This window comes from Protomyctophum bolini (genome assembly GCF_963924005.1).
Source record: "Protomyctophum bolini genome assembly, chromosome: 16".
In the NCBI taxonomy this organism is placed as follows: domain Eukaryota; kingdom Metazoa; phylum Chordata; class Actinopteri; order Myctophiformes; family Myctophidae; genus Protomyctophum; species Protomyctophum bolini.
In genome coordinates this window covers 10,946,894-10,966,846 of record NC_137877.1, presented here as the reverse complement: position 1 = coordinate 10,966,846, position 19,953 = coordinate 10,946,894, and the positions used below count along the sequence as shown (strand labels likewise).

The 19,953-nt window shown below is 45.1% G+C and overlaps 1 protein-coding gene across 2 annotated transcripts in view; it reads right to left on the bottom strand.

Moving 5' to 3' along the window:
- Positions 1-19,953, bottom strand: part of plcl1 (phospholipase C like 1) — an 83,390-nt gene that overhangs the window by 13,078 nt on the left and 50,359 nt on the right. For both annotated transcript variants that reach the window (XR_013965517.1, XM_080785687.1), the window contains exons 2-8: positions 11,267-11,341; positions 10,511-10,798; positions 9,257-9,529; positions 7,474-7,865; positions 6,160-6,508; positions 4,819-5,622; positions 3,429-3,605 (exon numbers count right to left, since the gene is read on the bottom strand). Coding sequence is in view for 1 of the 2 variants with exons in the window: in XM_080785687.1 (XP_080641813.1) it covers positions 3,429-3,605; positions 4,819-5,622; positions 6,160-6,508; positions 7,474-7,865; positions 9,257-9,529; positions 10,511-10,798; positions 11,267-11,341 (2,358 nt within the window). In the remaining variant the exon portion in view is untranslated. The remainder of the gene's footprint in view (positions 1-3,428; positions 3,606-4,818; positions 5,623-6,159; positions 6,509-7,473; positions 7,866-9,256; positions 9,530-10,510; positions 10,799-11,266; positions 11,342-19,953) is intronic.

The following is a 19,953-nucleotide window of genomic DNA, read 5'->3' as shown; positions in this document are numbered from 1 at the left end:
ACCAGCAACAAACTCCCTGCCGACGAGTGGCTGTGTACAGTACGTGCATACCTACTTACAAATGTACGTACGTACATGCATACGTATGTGCATGCTTGCATTAATGCATGCGTGTTGTTTCACATCTGCTGCCTTAAACCTTTTGAAGGATGACAATACAGCAGTATACTTGTCTGTCTGTCTGTCTGTCTGTCTGTCTGTCTGTCTGTCTGTCTGGTCGTCGTCACGCCTTAAAGGAGAATTCCATACTAAAAGGCTTTCTTACCTTTCTTTGTAGTTGTTACGTCCCCACCAAAGAGGTCCAGGTGTTATTTTGTGCAAAAGCTCCTTATTGGCTATTTAGTATTTCCCCTACCATAAGCCCTAAATGAATTGCATTGAATTGAATGGGAATTGAATGGGGCTATGGGGTGTTGTGCTAATTCTCTTATTTCCATCGCTCAAAATTATAATTTCTTTGTATATATCCTCTCTTCATAATGTAAATAATATCCCAAGCGGCACACTTTACTACTTCTTTCGATAGAAATAAGCGAACTAGCATAACACCCCATAGCCCTATTCAATTCCCATTCAATGCAATGCAATTAATTGAGGGCTTATAGTAGGGGAAATAGCCAATAAGGAGTTTTTGCACAAAAAAACACCTGGACCTCTTTGGTGGGGACGTAACAACTACAAAGAAAGGTAAGAAAGATAAGAAAGCATTCTAGCATGGAATTCTCCTTTAAACATATGCAGGGTCATGGCTTAATGATTCACCAGTAAGTAAAGTCTTGGGGTGGCGGTGGGGGGAGCTGGCAGTAATGGATACAGAAGCAGGGGGCATGTCAAACTGAGCAAATTAAGTTCAGGCTGCCCCTCGAGTCCTGAGCTGTGCTATTATGAAGTAATGTGTGTCTGTTTGTGCGTGTGTGCGACGTGCGTGCGTCCAGTCGTGCATTTCCATTAAGCTGTGGGATAGGGCTGAGCACAGAGGAGAGTGTTTGGAGTCTCATGCATGGAGAAGCCAGGCAGACAACTCCAGTTCTCTCTCTCTCTCTCTCTCTCTCTCCCCCCCCCCCCCCCCCCCCCGCACTCTCTCCCCCTCTCCCATCTGGTTTTGTATTTCATTTGACAAAGGCAAAGACTGAGACAGAATGACAGTTTTGACATGTTATTTTGAACTCGACACACTTCTTTTGAACAGCACTGCCGAAGAGAGCAAGGTGAGGTGGTGCCGTGGAGAATGCCTGCCCTTGCACTTCACGCAGAAACTTAATATAAGAGCTGAAATGCTTCATTTATACGCCGCCATAAGATTGTGTCGCACTGGCAGATCTACAAGCTCTCACCATGCGTCACACGCAGCAAAGTATAGCTCAGGCTTAAGTTTAAGTGTCTAGACATGCAGCAGGAGGTGAGGCAGGCAGCAGTTTTCAGCAGTGCTAACAGACATAATTACAGCTAAACGTGGTACTGTAATGTGTGTCTGTGTGATGGCGTGGCTATCCGGTGTCTGAGCTTGGCTGAACGTTGTGGACCTGGAAGCCAGTGATTAAGACATATAAGATCACTGATGCAAACACTTAACCAAACCATGTGTGTGTGTGTGTGTGTGTGTGTGTGTGTGTGTGTGTGTGTGTGTGTGTGTGTGTGTGTGTGTGTGTCTAGTCAGTAAGTTGCAGGTCCCACAACTAATGAGACAAGCAGACATGCACCCCCCTCTCCTCTCCTCTCCTCTCCTCTCCTCTCCTCTCCTCTCCCCTCCCCCCCTCCTCTATTAAACCTCTGGTCATACATTTCATTCCCCTCTTAATTGCCTCAAATTTAGTTTAGATCAGCCGTTTAATATTGCAGGCGGACAGTTTAGGCCAGTATAGAAGAAAACAATGCATAGTCTACTGTTTTCAAGTTCAAGCTCATTAAGCGCCCTCTTGACAAAGGACCACCATAGCACATTATGAAAATGAAATTATGGGGCACCGATAGCCGAGGTGTTAAGGTGTGTATATAGTACCACATACGGTAGGCTCTGATGCCTGACAGCGAATCCCGGGTTTGATTCCTGGGCCCGACCAAACTGGGTCTCGAGCTAAAAAGTTTGGCAACCACTGATCGTGAACTTATCAAAAAAGGCCAGAGAAAAGCCGGACAAAATAACTTAAAGGCCAGAGAAGCCTGACAAAATAACTTGAAAGAAAATGAGATTCGCGGTTTTGTTTCACACCCACAAAGACGTCTTTAGTCTTCATTGAGGACTTATGGCCATTCTATGGCAGCTTGCTGGACACATGCAGACATGTGATATGACCTAAGAGGACACTTGGTTGTGACAGCTTGTCATTACGGTTCAGCTTCACGAATACAAACATGTTCAGAATATAGCAAGGAAAGCAGGTTCCACCTCACTGCAGCTAACTGATAGAGACACATACAGCGGATGTATGTGCAATCAGCATATTTATGAGAGCTCAGTGCATGGCCTTGAGTCCAATCAGATGCATTATTGCTACTAAATGGAGACCCAAATGAATAACAGAGCGCGAGTGACAGACAAACAGGAGACTATAAACAGGTTGCCAAGGTGAATGGGCTTTCATTTCCATTAGAGTTCTCCATCATTCTCCCTCACTCATCACGAGCTAATACTCAATTTAGCGGGTCAGAAAAAGCCTTTGTTTTTGGTTCATCAACACAGCCTTGTAACAACAATAGTGAAAAAAGAATAATAGGAGCAATAGTATGAAGAGAATAAATACAGTACAGTATGTCACAGTGCTTGTGTGTTGTATGCTTGGTTCCGACTTCTAATTTTAACCTTATATGTGGGCGCTGCGCAGTATGCATGTATCTCTTTGCACATTGTGTGCATGTTTGATACCATTTTGAAAAAGCAATAGGGTGCTCCTCTGCATGTGCTACTGTATGTCCTCACTGGCATGTGAAAAGAGGCTGCAGGCAATTCCACGTGTATGAGGAGAGGAAATGAGGGAATTGGCATAATGACTCAATTCTGAGAAAAGTGGTGAAAAGTCCTGTGTGCGCTAGAATACTTGAAAGAAAATGTGTAAATTTGGCAATCATGAACAAATAATAAATGATTCTGTCCCACTATGGTTGAAAAGCGGGTAGAATTCATGGCTGAGCAGACACTGGAGTTTAAATCATGGCACGAATGAACAAAAACACAGAGTGGAAAACGGTGACCTTTGACGGTTCAAAGAATGGCTGCATAGCATACCAGGGAGAGCAGCTTGTCAGAAGCACCAACCATGTTTCTCCCTCCTTACACTGAGCTATTTATTGATCAAATGCACTTTTATCATTGTCTCTGTGAATAAATAAGATTACGCATGCGACGTTTGACCTTCCAAACTTCCATTGAGCTTTCAATAAATAATCTTTCTGTCCACCAAAAAGACCCTGACGACAGTATATATATATACCTGGAATTCAAAGGTCTCGTCAAACAGCGGGTCGTCCTGGTTCTGTGCAGCTGTGCGGGTTCGCTGCTCGGCGCAGTCGGACGGTACCCCGTGTAGCTCCAGGACGACGTAGGGGTCGATGACCTCTCCCTTGGCTCCGGCTCCCTGAGGTTTGGGCAGGTTGTGGGCGCTGATGACCTGCACGCCGTGGTGGGGGAAAAGGACTCGCGTGTTTTACTGACGTAAAAGTATAGCAATACTGCAATGGAATACTCTGTTACATGGGAAAGTACGGAATTCAAAAATGTCCTTGAGTAAAAGTACAAAAGTGTCGGTATCAAAATGCACTATAGGGATGAAGTGGTTAATGTATGTTAATCTAGGGCATTCACTTCTAGTCATTTTTACTAGTTGACTAGTTGCCTAGTTTACTAGTCGTTGTTTAACCACCTAAATAACTAAATATTTGTATCTGATCTTGAGATTTTGAAGCCTACAAAATCGTGAAAAATTAAATAATATAAAAAATATATATATTTTCTTTATGCAGGGTCGACTAGTGGAGTACTCAAGTACTCAAGTAAAGTAGAAATACCTCAAAATTGTACTTGAGTACAGTACTTAAGTAAATGTACTTTCCACCACTCGTAGAATGCAGAGCAAATGATGAAATGTACATTTAGACCAAGCAAGTATCACAACCAAGATTCACAACATCATAATCCCTGGTCCACATCACACCAATGGTTGGTGGTAAATTCTCTCTCTCACGCAGTTAGAGCTATGAGCTTTCTATCTTTGAAAAAAAGTATATAATAGGGCTTAACCCATTCTGACCTGAGATCAGATTCATACGAGGTTTCCACTGGACACACACTGGTCTGATGAACCCATTCTGACCTGAGATCAGATTCTAAAAATGTCAGTCGTTCTTCGAATTTTTCAAAAATAGCAGACCTACAAGCTCGTATCGCGCCACTCGGTGGCGCGATATGAGCTTGTAGATCTGCTATTTTTCAATAGGTAAAGCATAACATGATGCTAACACCAAAATGGGTGCCCGGTCAGAATGGGTTAAGTGCTTAACCCATTTTGGCCTGACCTCAAAATAAATAGAAAATATTCTAAATCCTCCAGTTTTCTGAAATAAATATTTTCACGATTAAAAAAAAATAGCAGACCTACAAGCTCGTAGCGCTGGCGCGCTATGAGCTTGTACATCTGCTATTTTTCAATAGCTAAAGCATAACATAATGCTAACACCAAAAGGGGTTCCCGCCCTAAATGGGTTAAGATGCTTCTAAAGCTTTTATAGACTGTAGTATTGGGGGACGACGATTGAACCGAAATGCTGAAAATACACAGGAATGCAAAACAGCAGACCACAATGTAATACACGTGTGTACAGTACCTTAATGCGTAGGGTCTGCGGCGGTACGCCCGGCACACAGCCCTGCGTGTTGGCGCTGAAATACGACACCTCCTCCCTCATCACGGCGGGGCGCAGCACGTACCCGCAGCCTCCGTTCTGGGTGAAGCGAGCCCGGTGGAGGTCCAGCATGGCGCCGGGGGTCTGCTGGTTCAGGGCCACCAGCTGCACCCCACCCTTCCAGTACCCCAGGGGGTTGGGGTTGCTGGAGTCCAGGCGCACCGAGCTGGGGCGCACGCGGGTCAGCGTGCGCTTGGTGAACACCACCAGCTCCTCGGGGCTTTCGGCGGTCAGCCGCCCGGCCTCGCCCTCGCCGAGGGAGCACATGGTCCAGTAGGGCGAGTCGGGAGGCGCCATGGGCGCGCTGGGCGAGGAGGGCGTGCCGGGCGGAGACTGCGCCGACTGCAGCGCCCGGCTCTGACTCGCCCGCTGCGCGTAGAAGCTGCGGCTGCCCGTGCGCGCCACGCCCACCAGGTCCGACAGCTCCCGGCGGAGGCGGAGCCTCCGGGGCTGAGGCGGCGGCGGCACCACCAGGACCACGCCCAGCTCCTCCTCGCCGGGGATGGTCATCCGCCGGCCGGCCAGGGGCCCGCCCCCTCCGATCTCCTCGTCCTCCTCCGACACCTCCCCCTCGGAGCCGGCCTCCTCCGGGAGGAGCTTCTTCCCCACCAGGAGGATGCGTCCCTTCAGCTGCTCGGGGGAGGGGAGCGCCGTGGCCCCCCGCGCCGACCCCGTGTGGACGCCGCCGGGCGGGGCCTCCGGGGTGTAGAGGCGGGCGCCCAGCACCTTCAGTCAATTTGAAGGTGTCAATCAATTTAAAGCATTGTACAAAAACATGATATTTTCAAGATGCAGGGGGGAAGAGAATGGCTAATTTCACGAGTACTCTAAATATATTATATTTATGTATATTATATATTATATTATATTATATTATATTATATTAATGTAGAATGTTATGTTATATTGGTATTTAATTGTCTATATATTAAAATAGACAATTTTTGGATATGTATAATATGGATGTATGTGTGTAAGTATATGGGTGTACATATGTTTATATGTTTATATAGTATTACTCTTGAAGAGCAGCTTAACTGGCACAGAATCCAGCGAGTAATTTCAGTTATAGAGGGGTGGGAGTTTATACGTTTTTTACTTCTTCTCACTCCTTTTCAGATACGCTTAGATTTCTTTCTTTTTTTATTTTCCTTTTATTTCTTCTTGCCATTCTTTTTAACTATTTATTTGAATTGTTTTTCCTTGTGAAATGCAAAGGAATTGTTTCTGTTTTATTGGCATATTCGAAACAAACAAACAAACCTTCTTCAGGTGCTGTGCCAGCGTGCGCTGCTGGCCCGGGGAGCAGCGCTGGCACAGGTACAGCAGCAGAGGATACGGGGAGGTCAGAAAGGCATACTTGTTCACCACCTCCAGAGCCGAGCGGATGGTGACAGGACCGTGGTGGTGGTGGTGGTGACTGTGGTGGTGGTGGTGGTGGCGGGTGGCGGCTTCGGGGCCGTGGTCTACCCCCAGGAGAGGCTCCCCCTCCGGGCCGTCGGTCACTCCCAGCTCCAGGCATCGGCAGCCGGCCTGCAGGGCTTTGGTCAGCCCCCCCAGGTCCGCCTTGCCGTGCACCTGGTCGTCGAGCAGATAGGAACGATACGAGGCACTGAGGGGGGAAAGAATCGACAGCATTCAGTTTTACACATTCAGTCACACACATAGCACAAAGAACTGAACAGTGAATGTAAAAATACTTTTATTTACACGGACAATGGGAGACTTGATTCAGGAGATACATTTCATGGAGAAACTGACACACCGTCTGAGGCTACAGGAAGAACAAATTGAGGACAAATGGTCTAAATGGACAATATTTAAGAGTATGGGGGAATGAGAAACAATAGCAAATGCCTAGAAAAATGTAATGTAACAAGTATGAAACGCAATGTCGATGCCTTTTTTTATTTTATTTTTTGTTTTATTCCTTTTTTGTATGTTTGTGGTGTTGTTGTTTGTACTGTATGTTTTCTTATGTCTTTTGTCTTGAAAAAAAGTTATAAAAAAAATATATATACTTTTATTTGTCAGGGAAAGTGCGACTAAATTAGATATCGTTATAAATCATGAAACCAAAGCGGTGCCATAATGGTTTTACTGTCCGAGCCAACGCTATAAACTGACCTGGTGTAGTAGTGGCACAGGGGCATGTTCATGTCCTAAACTGACCTGATGTAGTAGTGGCACAGGGGCATGTTCATGTCCTAAACTGACCTGATGTAGTAGTGGGACAGGGGCATGTTCATGTCCTAAACTGACCTGATGTAGTAGTGGGACAGGGGCATGTTCATGTCCTAAACTGACCTGATGTAGTAGTGGGACAGGGGCATGTTCATGTCCTAAACTGACCTGATGTAGTAGTGGGACAGGGGCATGTTCATGTCCTAAACTGACCTGATGTAGTAGTGGGACAGGGGCATGTTCATGTCCTAAACTGACCTGATGTAGTAGTGGGACAGGGGCATGTTCATGTCCTAAACTGACCTGATGTAGTAGTGGGACAGGGGCATGTTCATGTCCTAAACTGACCTGATGTAGTAGTGGCACAGGGGCATGTTCATGTCCTAAACTGACCTGATGTAGTAGTGGGACAGGGGCATGTTCATGTCCTGGCACACTCCCAGGTGCTCCTGGTCCAGCAGCTGGCACTCGGCCGACTGCAGGTAGCGGGCGAAGCCGTCCAGGCCCAGCAGCCCCCGCTCGCGGCCCTGGGCGGAGGGCTCGTGGCGCCGCAGCAGCTCCAGGCAGCCCTCGGCGGTGGCCAGCGACAGGCCCTGCTCCGTCTCCAGGAAGAGGCGCAGGTCCTGGGGGTCCAGGCACTCGCGGTCCTTGGACAGCTGCACCAGCAGGAAGTAGACGTCGGGCCGCGTGCACAGCTCGCAGTAGGCCTCCTGGAACTCCTCGCGCGTCACGTGCGACGTCAGCTTCTCCTTGCTCCGCTGGATCTCCTTGAAGCGCAGACGCACCTGCAGAGGCCATGGGGTAATTCAGGAGGGGGGGGGAGGGGGGAGCGTGAACGAGGGAAATGAGGACGAGAGAAGGGTAGGGAGAGACATCTCTCCACATGTGCTTGCCCTTTCACAGAGAATGCTTTTTTTTCCCAGCGCTCACCCCTTGGTGCAGCACACTGTTCAGGGAAGGACACAGAGGACAGAGAAATAATACCTCTGTTCCTCCTTACCTCAATTACGAAACTTGAATAGGTCTTGTAGATCTACTGAGGGGCAAACGTAACAAACCTGGCCCGGACGGCTGGCGTGGTGGTTCGGGCACCTAGTAGCCTGACGCTGCGTGACACTCCCCATCTCTCTCTCCCCATTTCCTGTCAGACTACTGTATACTAATCTATATCTAATCTAATAAAGGCATAAAAAGCCACATTTAAAAAAATATATAATAATAAAAAATATAACAAACCTAAGCTATGTTTATCATGCTACACATATTACTTTAGCTACCTACAATAAGCTACAGTACATGACTATTAAAACAGAGCTACATACTGGAAACATATTTCCAACATGGGGTTTTCCTCCTGAGGTCTCAGTATGAACGCAAACTGGTGTCAAATAATGTGTAAATGAAAATGTAATTTGATTTAATGTCAGCTTGTTTTAGAACGCACCATACAGTAAGACATGGAAATCCTATAATCCCTTAATCCTGCCCTCCCTCACACTCTCACTCTTTCATCTCTAATCATGTCTTACCTATCCTTCTCTTTGGAATTGTTTTCTATGCACTCTACTAATTGCTTTCTAGGCACTCTACAAATTGTTTTCCAATGCACTCTACAAATTGATTCTTTGCACTCCTCAATACGTGACCATTTACCTGACTATGGTTTGACGCGCCATGTACTGTAATTATGGGTAAGCGTCTGCTTAATGGCTACATTGTTCAATTGAAAATTGTCTCGTTCTACCCCCGATCTCTCGCTGTGCGTGTGTGTGTGTGTGTGTGTGTGTGTGTGTGTGTGTGTGTGTGTGCGTATGCGTGCGTGCTGTATATCTCCCAGCCCCCCGCCCTTCAGACACCCCCTCTACAGCAATGGTTCCCAAACTTTTGAGCTATCAAGAAATTACACATTAATTGCCCGAGACCCAAACTAGTAAAGATAGCAGACCTACAATCTTGATTGTAGATCGGCTATTTTCACTAACATTTTGTTTCTAATGTATGGATTTATTATTAATTTTTCTTTGATTTCTTCATGACCCAGTAGTGCTGCCAGAATTGGCCAAAAATTAGCTCTCTTGAGTCTTGCGAGATCAAATAAATGATTCATAATTATCTTAATAGCCTCTCCATCCATCCATCCATCCATCCCACTAACACCGGGACAACCAATAAACACCTTTGCCTCCTTGATGCCTGGACAGAGCTTGCAGATGGTGGCCACCGCCACGTCCTCCGGGGCGATGCCGTAGCCGTCCTCGTCCACCTGGGCGAACTCCGAGGCCAGCCACTCGCTCCTCATCTTGCTGCCCAGGCTGCCCTCCACCGCCAGGCCGCCCGCCTCGTTCAGCCCTCCTCCTCCGCTGACGACCGAGGGGTGGGACACCAGGTAGCGCAGGCCGGTCACCCAGATGTTGGCCACGTCCGCCGACAACGCCACCAGATCCAGAGACTAGGAGGAGGGTTAAGGGGGGGGGGGGGGGGGGTGGAACGATGGATGAGTGTGTTGACACATTGACATTTCTGGTAACAAATGAGGACACGAATGAAGCTCAGATATCACCATTCTCAAGTTACTTGAGAAAGGCTGGCCGGTATTGTCGTGAAACTGGGAATGATCAGAAAGCTCAGGGAAGAGGATTAGCTTTTGGGTCAGAAATGTCAAAGGTCACAATGAAGAAGAGCAATGGCGAACACATAATCATTTCATTTGGTGGAAATAGCGTACAGTATCTTGTGTGTGTGTGTGTGTGTGTGTGTGTGTGTGTGTGTGTGTGTGTGTGTGTGTGTGTGACCGTCAACATTGGTGCTTCCCAAACTTTTCCGCTTTTGTCACCCAAAACAGGCAAATATCAAAAGGTATAATTCGCCCAGGACCCAAACTAGTGAAAATAGCAGATGTACAAGCTCACAACGTGTCGCTTCGCACCACACTGTGAGCTTGTAGATCAGCTACTTTCAGTACTTCTTAAATATTTGTTCTTATTTATAGAATTTCTTGGACTTTTCTTTCATTTCTTCATGACATTACTGAAAGCTAGTCGTTATTAATTGATGATAATGTTTGCTTTTTTGGGATATGTTTTTTGAAAATGTTTTGAAAAATAATAATTAAAAACCAAGGGGGACCCATAATAACAATGTGTCCGCGACCCACACATGGGTTCCCGACCCACTGTTGGGAAACAGTGGTCTATACACAGTACCTGTTTAGGTAGCGGTGGCCGAACGGTTTGCAGAGCGGTCTTGATATCGGAAGGTCGCTAGTTCGTATCCCCGGACCGGCGCGTTAAAATTACCACCGCTGAAGTGCCCTTGGACCAGGCATTGAACCCCTACCATGAAGTGTTCTATGAGCAGGGCCTGGCTGTAAACAAGTTCTTGAGCTTAGTCCAGTTACCCTGGGTAAACATAGTACCTTTCCTTTCCTTACCTGGTAGTCATCTCCGTGCAGGATGGAGAAGGCCGCCTCCTCAGCCAGGTGTTCGGACAGCGGCCCGTTGTGGAGGAAGGTCTCCGTGCTCTTCCCGGTGCGGACCTCGCGCACGCCGGAGATGTCCAGCCGCGCGCGGTCCCCGTCCTTCTTGGAGGGCTCCCAGCGCAGGCAGCTCAGGTCGGGGTCCAGGGTGTAGAAGCGGCAGTAGACCCTGGAGTTGGGCCGGACCTTCTTCAGCTCGCATCCGCCCTGCATGAACGCCAGGCAGTCCGCCGCACTGCTCACCTAGCCCAGGGTCAAAACCGAGATTCCAAAGGGTGAGGCATATGTGACCAAATTTGACTGAGAGACTGCCATTGGATTTTTTCATGTCATATGAAAGCAGGGAATCATAGCTTCAAATTGACATATTGGTTGTTCAGTTTGGCCCACTAGTTTTGGAGATATGGCTTATAGAGTAATGTCTTGCAGAAAACAGCGAGTTGAGAAAACAGGCTTGAAAGGTTCACTTCTGTGGTCTCTAACATTATACCTAGCTACATGTTTAAGCATTTATTTCATATTTACATGTCGATTTCAGCTCTGACACTTATTTCAGACATGCTCTAGTATGTGAAGAGTCTGCCTGTGCTATTAACTCATTAAAAAAACAAAAAAAAACAAAGCAGAAATCTTGACTTGTATTCCAGTGTTTTTGCTCTGTTTTGCATTGAGACATTTGTCACGGTGTGGCTAGGCTGTCAGCTGAGTTACCTTCTTTTCAGACGGTATGCTGCTGAAGGACACCGTCTTCTTCCTTCCACTGCTCACTTTTTGTACCGAAGGATCCTGCGAAATTGAAAGACGTCAGATTTTATTATTAACAAATTCTTGCGTGTAGAAAAAATAAAACTAAACAGCACTAAAAATGCACCTTTATTCATTCTGTGTTCTGTAACTGCATCTAAAAGCTCCCAAAGCGTCACGATCGAGGTGCTGTTGAGGTGGAAGATCTGCTATGTACATTGTAATTAAATTGTTAAATTGTGATGTTGTCAAACATTTCAGACAGTCTACATTTCCCTGTATAAATGCATGCATTTTCAGTCTGACCATAAAACCAGGAGGGGCGAGATCCTGCCAGCAATCTGAAGTACAGTTTCTTTCTACATAATAAAGTGCAGGAACAGCATGCCTGGCATCAGACATATTGGATGACAAAATTGTTGTCAATATTACCCGTGAGACCATGAGTTATTTTTGTGTCCTCATCTCCAAACCTGCCAGACAGTTGAAATAACTGGCTTTCACCCAATTATTGTTTTAATCTGTGCCCCTCTTCAAAACCTTGGCTGAAACCTTCCACTTCATTTCCTCTTGGTAATATAGCACCACTCATAGCACTGACTAGCAGCCAAGTGAACAAGCTGCGCGCACGCACACACACATACTGTACATTCACACAGATAATACACACATTACAGCGCACGCACGCACACACACACACACATTACAGGTCGTCCGCGCACACACACACATACATTACAGGGCGTGCGCGGCGCGCGCAAACACACACATTACCGGACGGACGGACGGACGGACGGACGCACACACACACACTCACACACACACACACACACACACACACACACACACACACACACACCTCAGCAGGGGGTGCTCTGTGTGTGTGCATGTTTGCTTCCTGCCCCTGGCCATATCCAGCTAACAACACAGATTGATTGGCAGCTTTGTCACTGGGTGGTGCGCAAATGTCAGGCTAGGTAACTTTCATTAGCTGGATTTTTCTATGAGCTCACCGGCAACTGCTTATTAGCTTATTAGCTCTCCATTGACTTGCAGTAATGTATGGACTCTGGGCTGAAATGACAGCTGAGACAGTCCAGAATACATTGAGTGCTGCTTATAGAGAACACGCCATGCATCCACTGCGTAGCCCTGCTCTTCTCTCCATCCATCAGCCCACAGCTACCCATCTGTGATGCTGAACTACCAAGAACTGGAATTATTATTTTGTATTCATATTGCCTACTGGATATCTGAAATGATGTCAAATGTATCCTTCAACTGTGTCAAAAATGTCTTTTGTAAGCATTTCAAATGGAAACCCTGGATATTTGGATATTTATTCCAAATAAAATAAAATGTAATGGTCTATAATATTATATAATGAAATATAATTCAATCCACAGCCGCCTACGCAGAGCAGCAGATTTATTATAATCTATTCCATTGGCTCAGACCCATGATGTGAAGCAGAAAGACGATGCAATTCTTCATTCCAATAGAACAGTGCATAAAGTGATGAGATGAGATGCAGAGCAAAGCCTGATTTATATGGAGAAAGTCGCAGATCATAATGCATTCTGGGCTTGCAGATCGGCTATATTTGCAGTGTGGGACAACTATGTCTAAATGAAGCTTAAACCTCTCCGAAAATAATATCACCCCACAAGCACAACGCATTATTGGACTGTATGTGATCAGTGAATGGAGGACTGTTTCGTATTTCACTGACGAGGTAGTTTCATCATGACAGGGCAGTGCTCTTACTGAGCCAACCCACTGCTCTCAGGTGACAACTGTGTACCTTTTAGTTGTTTTTTGCACATACCGGTACCTGAAATTTGAACTATTTGGAATAGTGGATGCCATTAATATAGGGAGCCGTTAGGGCAGTGTTAAGAGTCTTGCCGAGGGACACATCGACATAGACTGGGCAAGCCAGAGGTCGATCCTTTCCGATTCCCAGACAACCTCTCTTCCCACTCAGCTACAGCCTACACACAATGACAATGCATCAGCAAGTCAGCAACTATACACAGCAAAGCACGCCCTCTCTTTAATCTCATAATGTGACATGCATTTATAATACTTTTAGCGAAATGACCTATTGACATATTACAAAGCATATAGACCCCAGGCTGCGGGTTTCTGCGTATAAGCAGTGCAGTGTATTTATTGCATTACGTAAAACTGAGAAAAAAAAAAGTCCAGTCCAAGGGCAGCAACAGTATATAATGTCTTAAAAGACCAGGGTGGAGTTACTGTAGGAAGGGACGCTTGTTTTGTTGTGTTGTGAACTCATCAACGCATGACCCTGTGAACATGGGCCAAGCGCTATGCGTGACTGAGCCAGACATACAGTAGTGGTAACCTGACACGGTAACCTGTCCGGATCAATAATGAACGTCACAGGAGCATGGAGGGGCAACCTGAGCTCTGTGTGTTCCGAGGAAGAACATACATCCTCTGTGACAGGTGTGACCTATACTCTTTTATACTCTCGTGGCCTACTACAATCCCCTCGTTTTTTAAAAGGCACTGTGTAAAAACCCAGTAAAACCCTGAATGTTACATTACATTTGTACACTCTGGAGCAGCGGTTCCCAAACTGTGGCGCGTGCACCCCTCGTGGTGCGCGAGCGCCTTCAAGGTGGTGCGCGACATGAAAAGGGCTAGTGGTGGTGCTATGTTATTTTAAATATATTATGCCTATATAATATAATATTATATTATATTATGCCCAAGTATATGCAGAATATAGCCTATGCTGCATAGTATATGCCATATCAGGTTCATATTATGTGCATATATGTGGATAAATAGGAAATGTATGTCTCTATATAGCTTATGCAATTTATATTTCCATGTGGGGGGGTGCGTCCGCTAGGTCGGGAGGTAACAGGGGGTGCACGGCCAAAACGGTTTGCGAACCGCTGCTAGTGTACAAATGGACCCATAAGGTTCCTTTGTGAACCGCTGCTAGTGTACAAATGGACCCATAAGGTTCCTTTCGGTTCAGTTTTTACACTATAGTAATCACTGAAAGCTCTGAAAACAACCACTCCCACCCAGCCCCACACATGGAAGAATCACACCCTACGAGCACAACATGCAGAACCCCACACATGGAAGAATCACACCCTATGAGCACAACATGCAGAACCCCACACATGGAAGAATCACACCCTATGAGCACAACATGCAGAACCCCACACATGGAAGAATCACACCCTATGAGCACAACATGCAGAACCCCACACATGGAAGAATCACACCCTATGAGCACAACATGCAGAATTAGTTCAACACAGTCTTACGATTGAGAAATGAGGCAAACCTAGATCCCAAGAGAAGACAGAATATGCACCCACTGCACACAAAACGAAGTAGAGACTGATCTGAGACTTCCTAACCGTCTGCCCACTGTACTGTACCAAGACATCAGAGACATATACTTTCCACGGATTACAATCGCTCAAAGAGAGTTTGAAAATCACGCAAATGTTTATATCCAAAATAATGCAAAACATAGAAATACTGCTGTCAACTTTGCAGCACGGCCAGGGCACGCAACACACTGATTATTGTCAAGGTTGCTCGTTATTTTTGAGTGGTGCAACCACTCCTACAACCAGCAATGTCCGTGTACCTGTTTGTGTACCTGTATAAGTGAGCACGAGTATGTGACTTATTAATACCAGTAGGGGGCGCCAGAAACAGAGAGAGGGGTAGTGCTGTGTCTCTAATGAGAGAGAGAGAGAGAGAGAGAGAGAGAGAGAGAGAGAGAGAGAGAGAGAAGCATGTTGAACTTCATGCTTTGGCAATACTGTAGCTACTACATTCATGCCAATAAAGCTAACTGAATTGAATTGAATTGAATTGAATTTAATTTAATTGAATTGAATTGAGAGAGAGAGGGGGGGGGATTGTACCACTCAGTTCACATGTGTGATTTTTAAGAGAGATAGAGAGATAGACTGTTGAACACACACACAGTCACACACACATACACAATTAGAGTGGGGGGGACATCGCATTTATCAACTTTTCTGAGCTGCACGCCTCACAAGGCATTATATATTCTGGGCGCAACAGGCTATACCAGAGAATAAATTGGGTGTTTAATACTAGATTGATTGCAGCTGCTCATCAATGCAATAAAACTGCAAAGCCGTTTTGGTTGCAACTTGGAATAGGCAAGTTATAGCCTATTCCAAGTTTAAGGGGATAGGATGGACATTATAGCGATAATAGCATATTCTTGGGACTTTGTGTGTGTGTGACTGTGTGTGTGTGTGTGTGTGTGTGTGTGTGTGTGTGTGTGTGTGTGTGTGTGTGTGTGTGTGTGTGTGTGTGTGTGTGTGTGTGTGTGTGTGTGTGTGAGATCACTGAACAGCAGGCTGACGGCATTGTGTCCTCTCCTCCACTGTCTTTCTGTGAGTCCCCCACTGCACTGTAGCCTACAGCAGCAATCCAGATACATAGGCTAGTCTATATCAAATGTTATCAGAGTGATCATGATCAACTCGGGACGTTTGGATCTTTGAACACGCACAGATCAGGGCGATCATCATCACTGCTGCTGCTCCACGTTTTTGTGTGGATTTTGGATCAGCAAAATGCACGAAATAACGCGCTCCATGTGCAAATAAAACTCCTCGGCGCGCCTTGGATATGAGCGCCTTGGAGACGAGTTGGAGCGCCTTGGAAATGAGCATGCTCAGAAAGACCAGAATGAACTTAAATCCGAATGAGTGTATACATGAGTCAAAAGATTTCTCAATCGCATTCAACATTGGAATAAATAATCCGGTCAGTTACACACATTTTCATTCGGATTTAAGTTTTTTTTAGGTGTTTACACGACAACGTTTAATAGGATTTAACTTTTAATTCGGAATTAAAGGGGGTTAAACATCCTCAAGTAAACCTACTCACTGTAAACGTATGTTTTCTCATGCCAATAAAGCTCCTTTGAATTGAATTGAATTGAATTGAATTGAATTGAATTGAATTGAGAGAGAGAGAGAGAGAGAGAGAGAGAGAGAGAGAGAGAGAGAGAGGAACCACGTATTGATTTCCAATGAGCGAGACAGACACAGAGAGCAGTTTCCAATACAGACCAGCAGCCACTTGTTTGTCTTTGTTCTCATATAATGACTTTTTTATTCGATTGGGAGGCCGTGGTCAGCGAAGGTGCAACACAGACAGGTTTAAAGCAGGTCAGCATGGATTTAGGTGGACACGCCAGAGCGAGGGTGGGGAGGGGCTTTGTGTCCGTCAGAGCGGACAATAATTACCACAAAAAACTCACAATCTCACAACCAGTCACATTGTGACGCATTTTGAGTCTGTAGATCAGTCATAAAATGTGCATTTTTTTAAATACGAATGTGCCCATACAGTGTTGTAAATAGGTTTTCAATGTAATGAGTCCCAGGATGCAGGGATGGTCTTTTAGATGAGTCCCAGGGACATTTTATGACTCCCACTTCAACGACGTTAGGAGTCATATTTTGCATTTTTTTTTACAAATTGCAGCATTTAACTAATTAACTCCCATTTCATTTTATATGGTTATAATGTGGCTACATTCATGTAGAAAATAGAAGAAATGATTATTATAACTAAAGCTAGCAAAATAAACTAGAATAAAAAAACAGTACAGTAGTGCATCCCGTGGATGCACCCTATTTTAATCTCTGCCCATAATGATGTCAAGTTAACCCATTTTGCGAGGGAACCCCTTTTGGTGTTTATTATGTTAGCATTATGTTGTAATTTAGCTATTGAAAAATAGCAGATCTACAAGCTCATAGCGCGCCACTCGGTGGCGCGCTATGAGCTTGTAGTTCTGCTATTTTTTTAAACTGTCAGGATTTAAGACATTTTTTAGAATCTGATCTCAGGTCAAAATGCATTAAAGAACCACCATTCTTCCGTGCGTCAGAATCTGATCTCAGGTCAGAATGGGTTAAAGTGGCGTGTATACGTGCGTGCGTGCGTGTCTGACATCTGCATACGTGTCGTCGGTGGCTAGCTGGCACGGTGGGCAAAAAAAAAGAGAAAAGCGCTGCTGACGCCCTGGCTGCCACGGCGACACACGATGCCCTCCAGGAAACCATGGCAACGTCCTCAATGCTCCCATAATGCTTTTAATGCAGCATTGTGTTTGGCTTAGAGGGACATCTATCGGTTATAATCCCCAACCCAGTGAACCCACCCTATGCTCTCTCTGTGTGTGTGTGTCTCTCTCTCTCTCTCCCGTCACTCTCCCTTTATGTCTCACTCCCAGTGTCTCAAAGTACATTCATTGAGGTATATTTACTGTATGGGAGTGCAATTTCAAGGTATTTGGGTATTTCCATTCGTTTTGTACTTTATACTTCTATACCCCAACATGTCTCAATGCCATGCGTTGTTCCGAGCTTATATGTGCTATTTAAAAGCATAAAATAGGGCTTAGGTGGTTATGGTTTATGATCAATAAATAATTATAATCAATCATATATGATTCTATACTGCTGGTGGAGACAATAAGGGACATTTTAAGTAAGTGAGAGGGGAAACGCAAAAAGGAAGGAAGTCATATATATATAAACATGCAGTACAGTACATATAGACAATATTACAGACAAAAGTGCTTTTGAAACAAATGGGTGTTTAGCAGCTTTTTAAACGTCTCGACAGATTCTGCCCTCCTTAGGGAAAGGGGTAATTCATTCCATATAGGAATCACCTTTTGTTCTTAGTCTTGTATTAGGAACTTTGAGCAGGTCTTTACCTGAAGACCTCAGTGTTCTCACATTTGATATGGGGAGCTTTAAAAGTGATTAATACAATTTTTAAAACAATTCTGCAGTCAATTGGAAGCCAGTGTAAAGCAACAAGCACAGGGGTGATATGAGACCTTCTAAAAGTGTTCGTTAAAAGTCTGGCAGCTGTATTCTGCACCAACTGGAGGCGATGTATTGAAGAGCGACTGAGGGTAGTGAATAATGAGTTGCAATAGTCCAGCCGGGAAGAAATAAAAGCATGAATGAGTTGTTCCAGATCTCGAGGGGTTAAAAGCGACTTGATTTTGGAAATGTTACTTAGCTGAAAGAAACACTTTTTTTATAATGTGGCTCGAAATTAATTTGCTGGTCAAATAACACTCCTAGGTTTTTCGAAACTTTTGTGAAGTGTGCTGATGAAGGACCCAGGGACTGCTTTATGTCATTGCATATAGTATCTGGGCCTATGATAAGGACTTCAGTTTTGTCCGGGTTTAATTGGAGAAAACTTTCTGCCATCCCGGCTTTAATGGAAGACAGACAATTTTTTTAAATAGACAATTTGCTATGATCAGAGGGTTTAAAAGCAAAATACAGCTGGGTGTCATCAGCAAAACAGTGTTAAGACACATGATTAAAATTACTGATTAAAACACCAAGTGGAAGCATGTATAAAGAAAATAAAATGGGACCAAATATTGAACCTTGGGGCATGCCATGTTTTAACTGCATGTGCAGAGGAAGAGACATATGATCATTTATGGCCACAGCAGCACTCCTGTTAGACAGGTAAGAGGCAAACCATTTTAATGCAGTCCCCCGTAGTCCTACCCATTTCTCTAATCTATTCATCAAAATGGAGTGACGGAAGACAGACAGTGAGTGGAGAGTTATAAAAGTACGGCTAGCTACAGTAGAAGGATAGAGACATTAGGCCTTTGTTTCAAGCATAGCAGATGGCACCATTACAATATCAAGCACACAATATCAGGCACGCACAATAATATACAGAAGGTGAGACAGCCACAGTGCGAGCAGATAGGACATGGACATAGGACAGATAAGACATAGGACAGATAAGACATGAAAGGGGTGTTGAAATGGAAGACAGACAGTGAGTGGAGAGTTATAAAAGTAGGGCTAGCTACAGTAGAAGGATAGAGACATTAGGCCTTTGTTTCAAGCATAGCAGATGGCACCATTACAATATCAAGCACACAATATCAGGCACGCACAATAATATACAGAAGGTGAGACAGCCACAGTGCGAGCAGATAGGTGAATTCAATAGCATTTGAACGACTTTGGAGAAAAAATGTAAACAAACGCAAACATGGCCCCTGACCTTCCTCCACTAAACATCATCGCAGCTCTTCACTGCACATTGTCATTCCACAGCCTATACAATTAGTCTGGCAACATGACCTAAGAGGGCTACGGTAAATGAGCCATGACTAGAAGAATACATTTTACAATAACACGTGCAGTCGCACGCACGCACACATGCACACACACATGCACGCACTTCCACTAATTGACTACATCATTAACCCAATTACTCAACCATAATCAATATATATATATATACACAATTGAGACGGTAACTGCGAACTTCGTGCGCAGTTCAGTTGGGCAAGTCATACACCGTGAGTCCGTGACGCACACGGAGCATGCGGAGTCGCCGCCTACGCCAGTGCTCCGGAGCACGCGATACATCAGCGACCCGACCCATGCGTTTTCAACCCAGCTCCGTGGTTTCCCTTTCCGTGAAGCGCTGGCCCGAGAATATACACGGACAGCGGACACACGACATACACAGAGAAATAATAACAACACAACCTGACCATGAGCATGGAAAAGTGGGAAAAGACAGAAGTG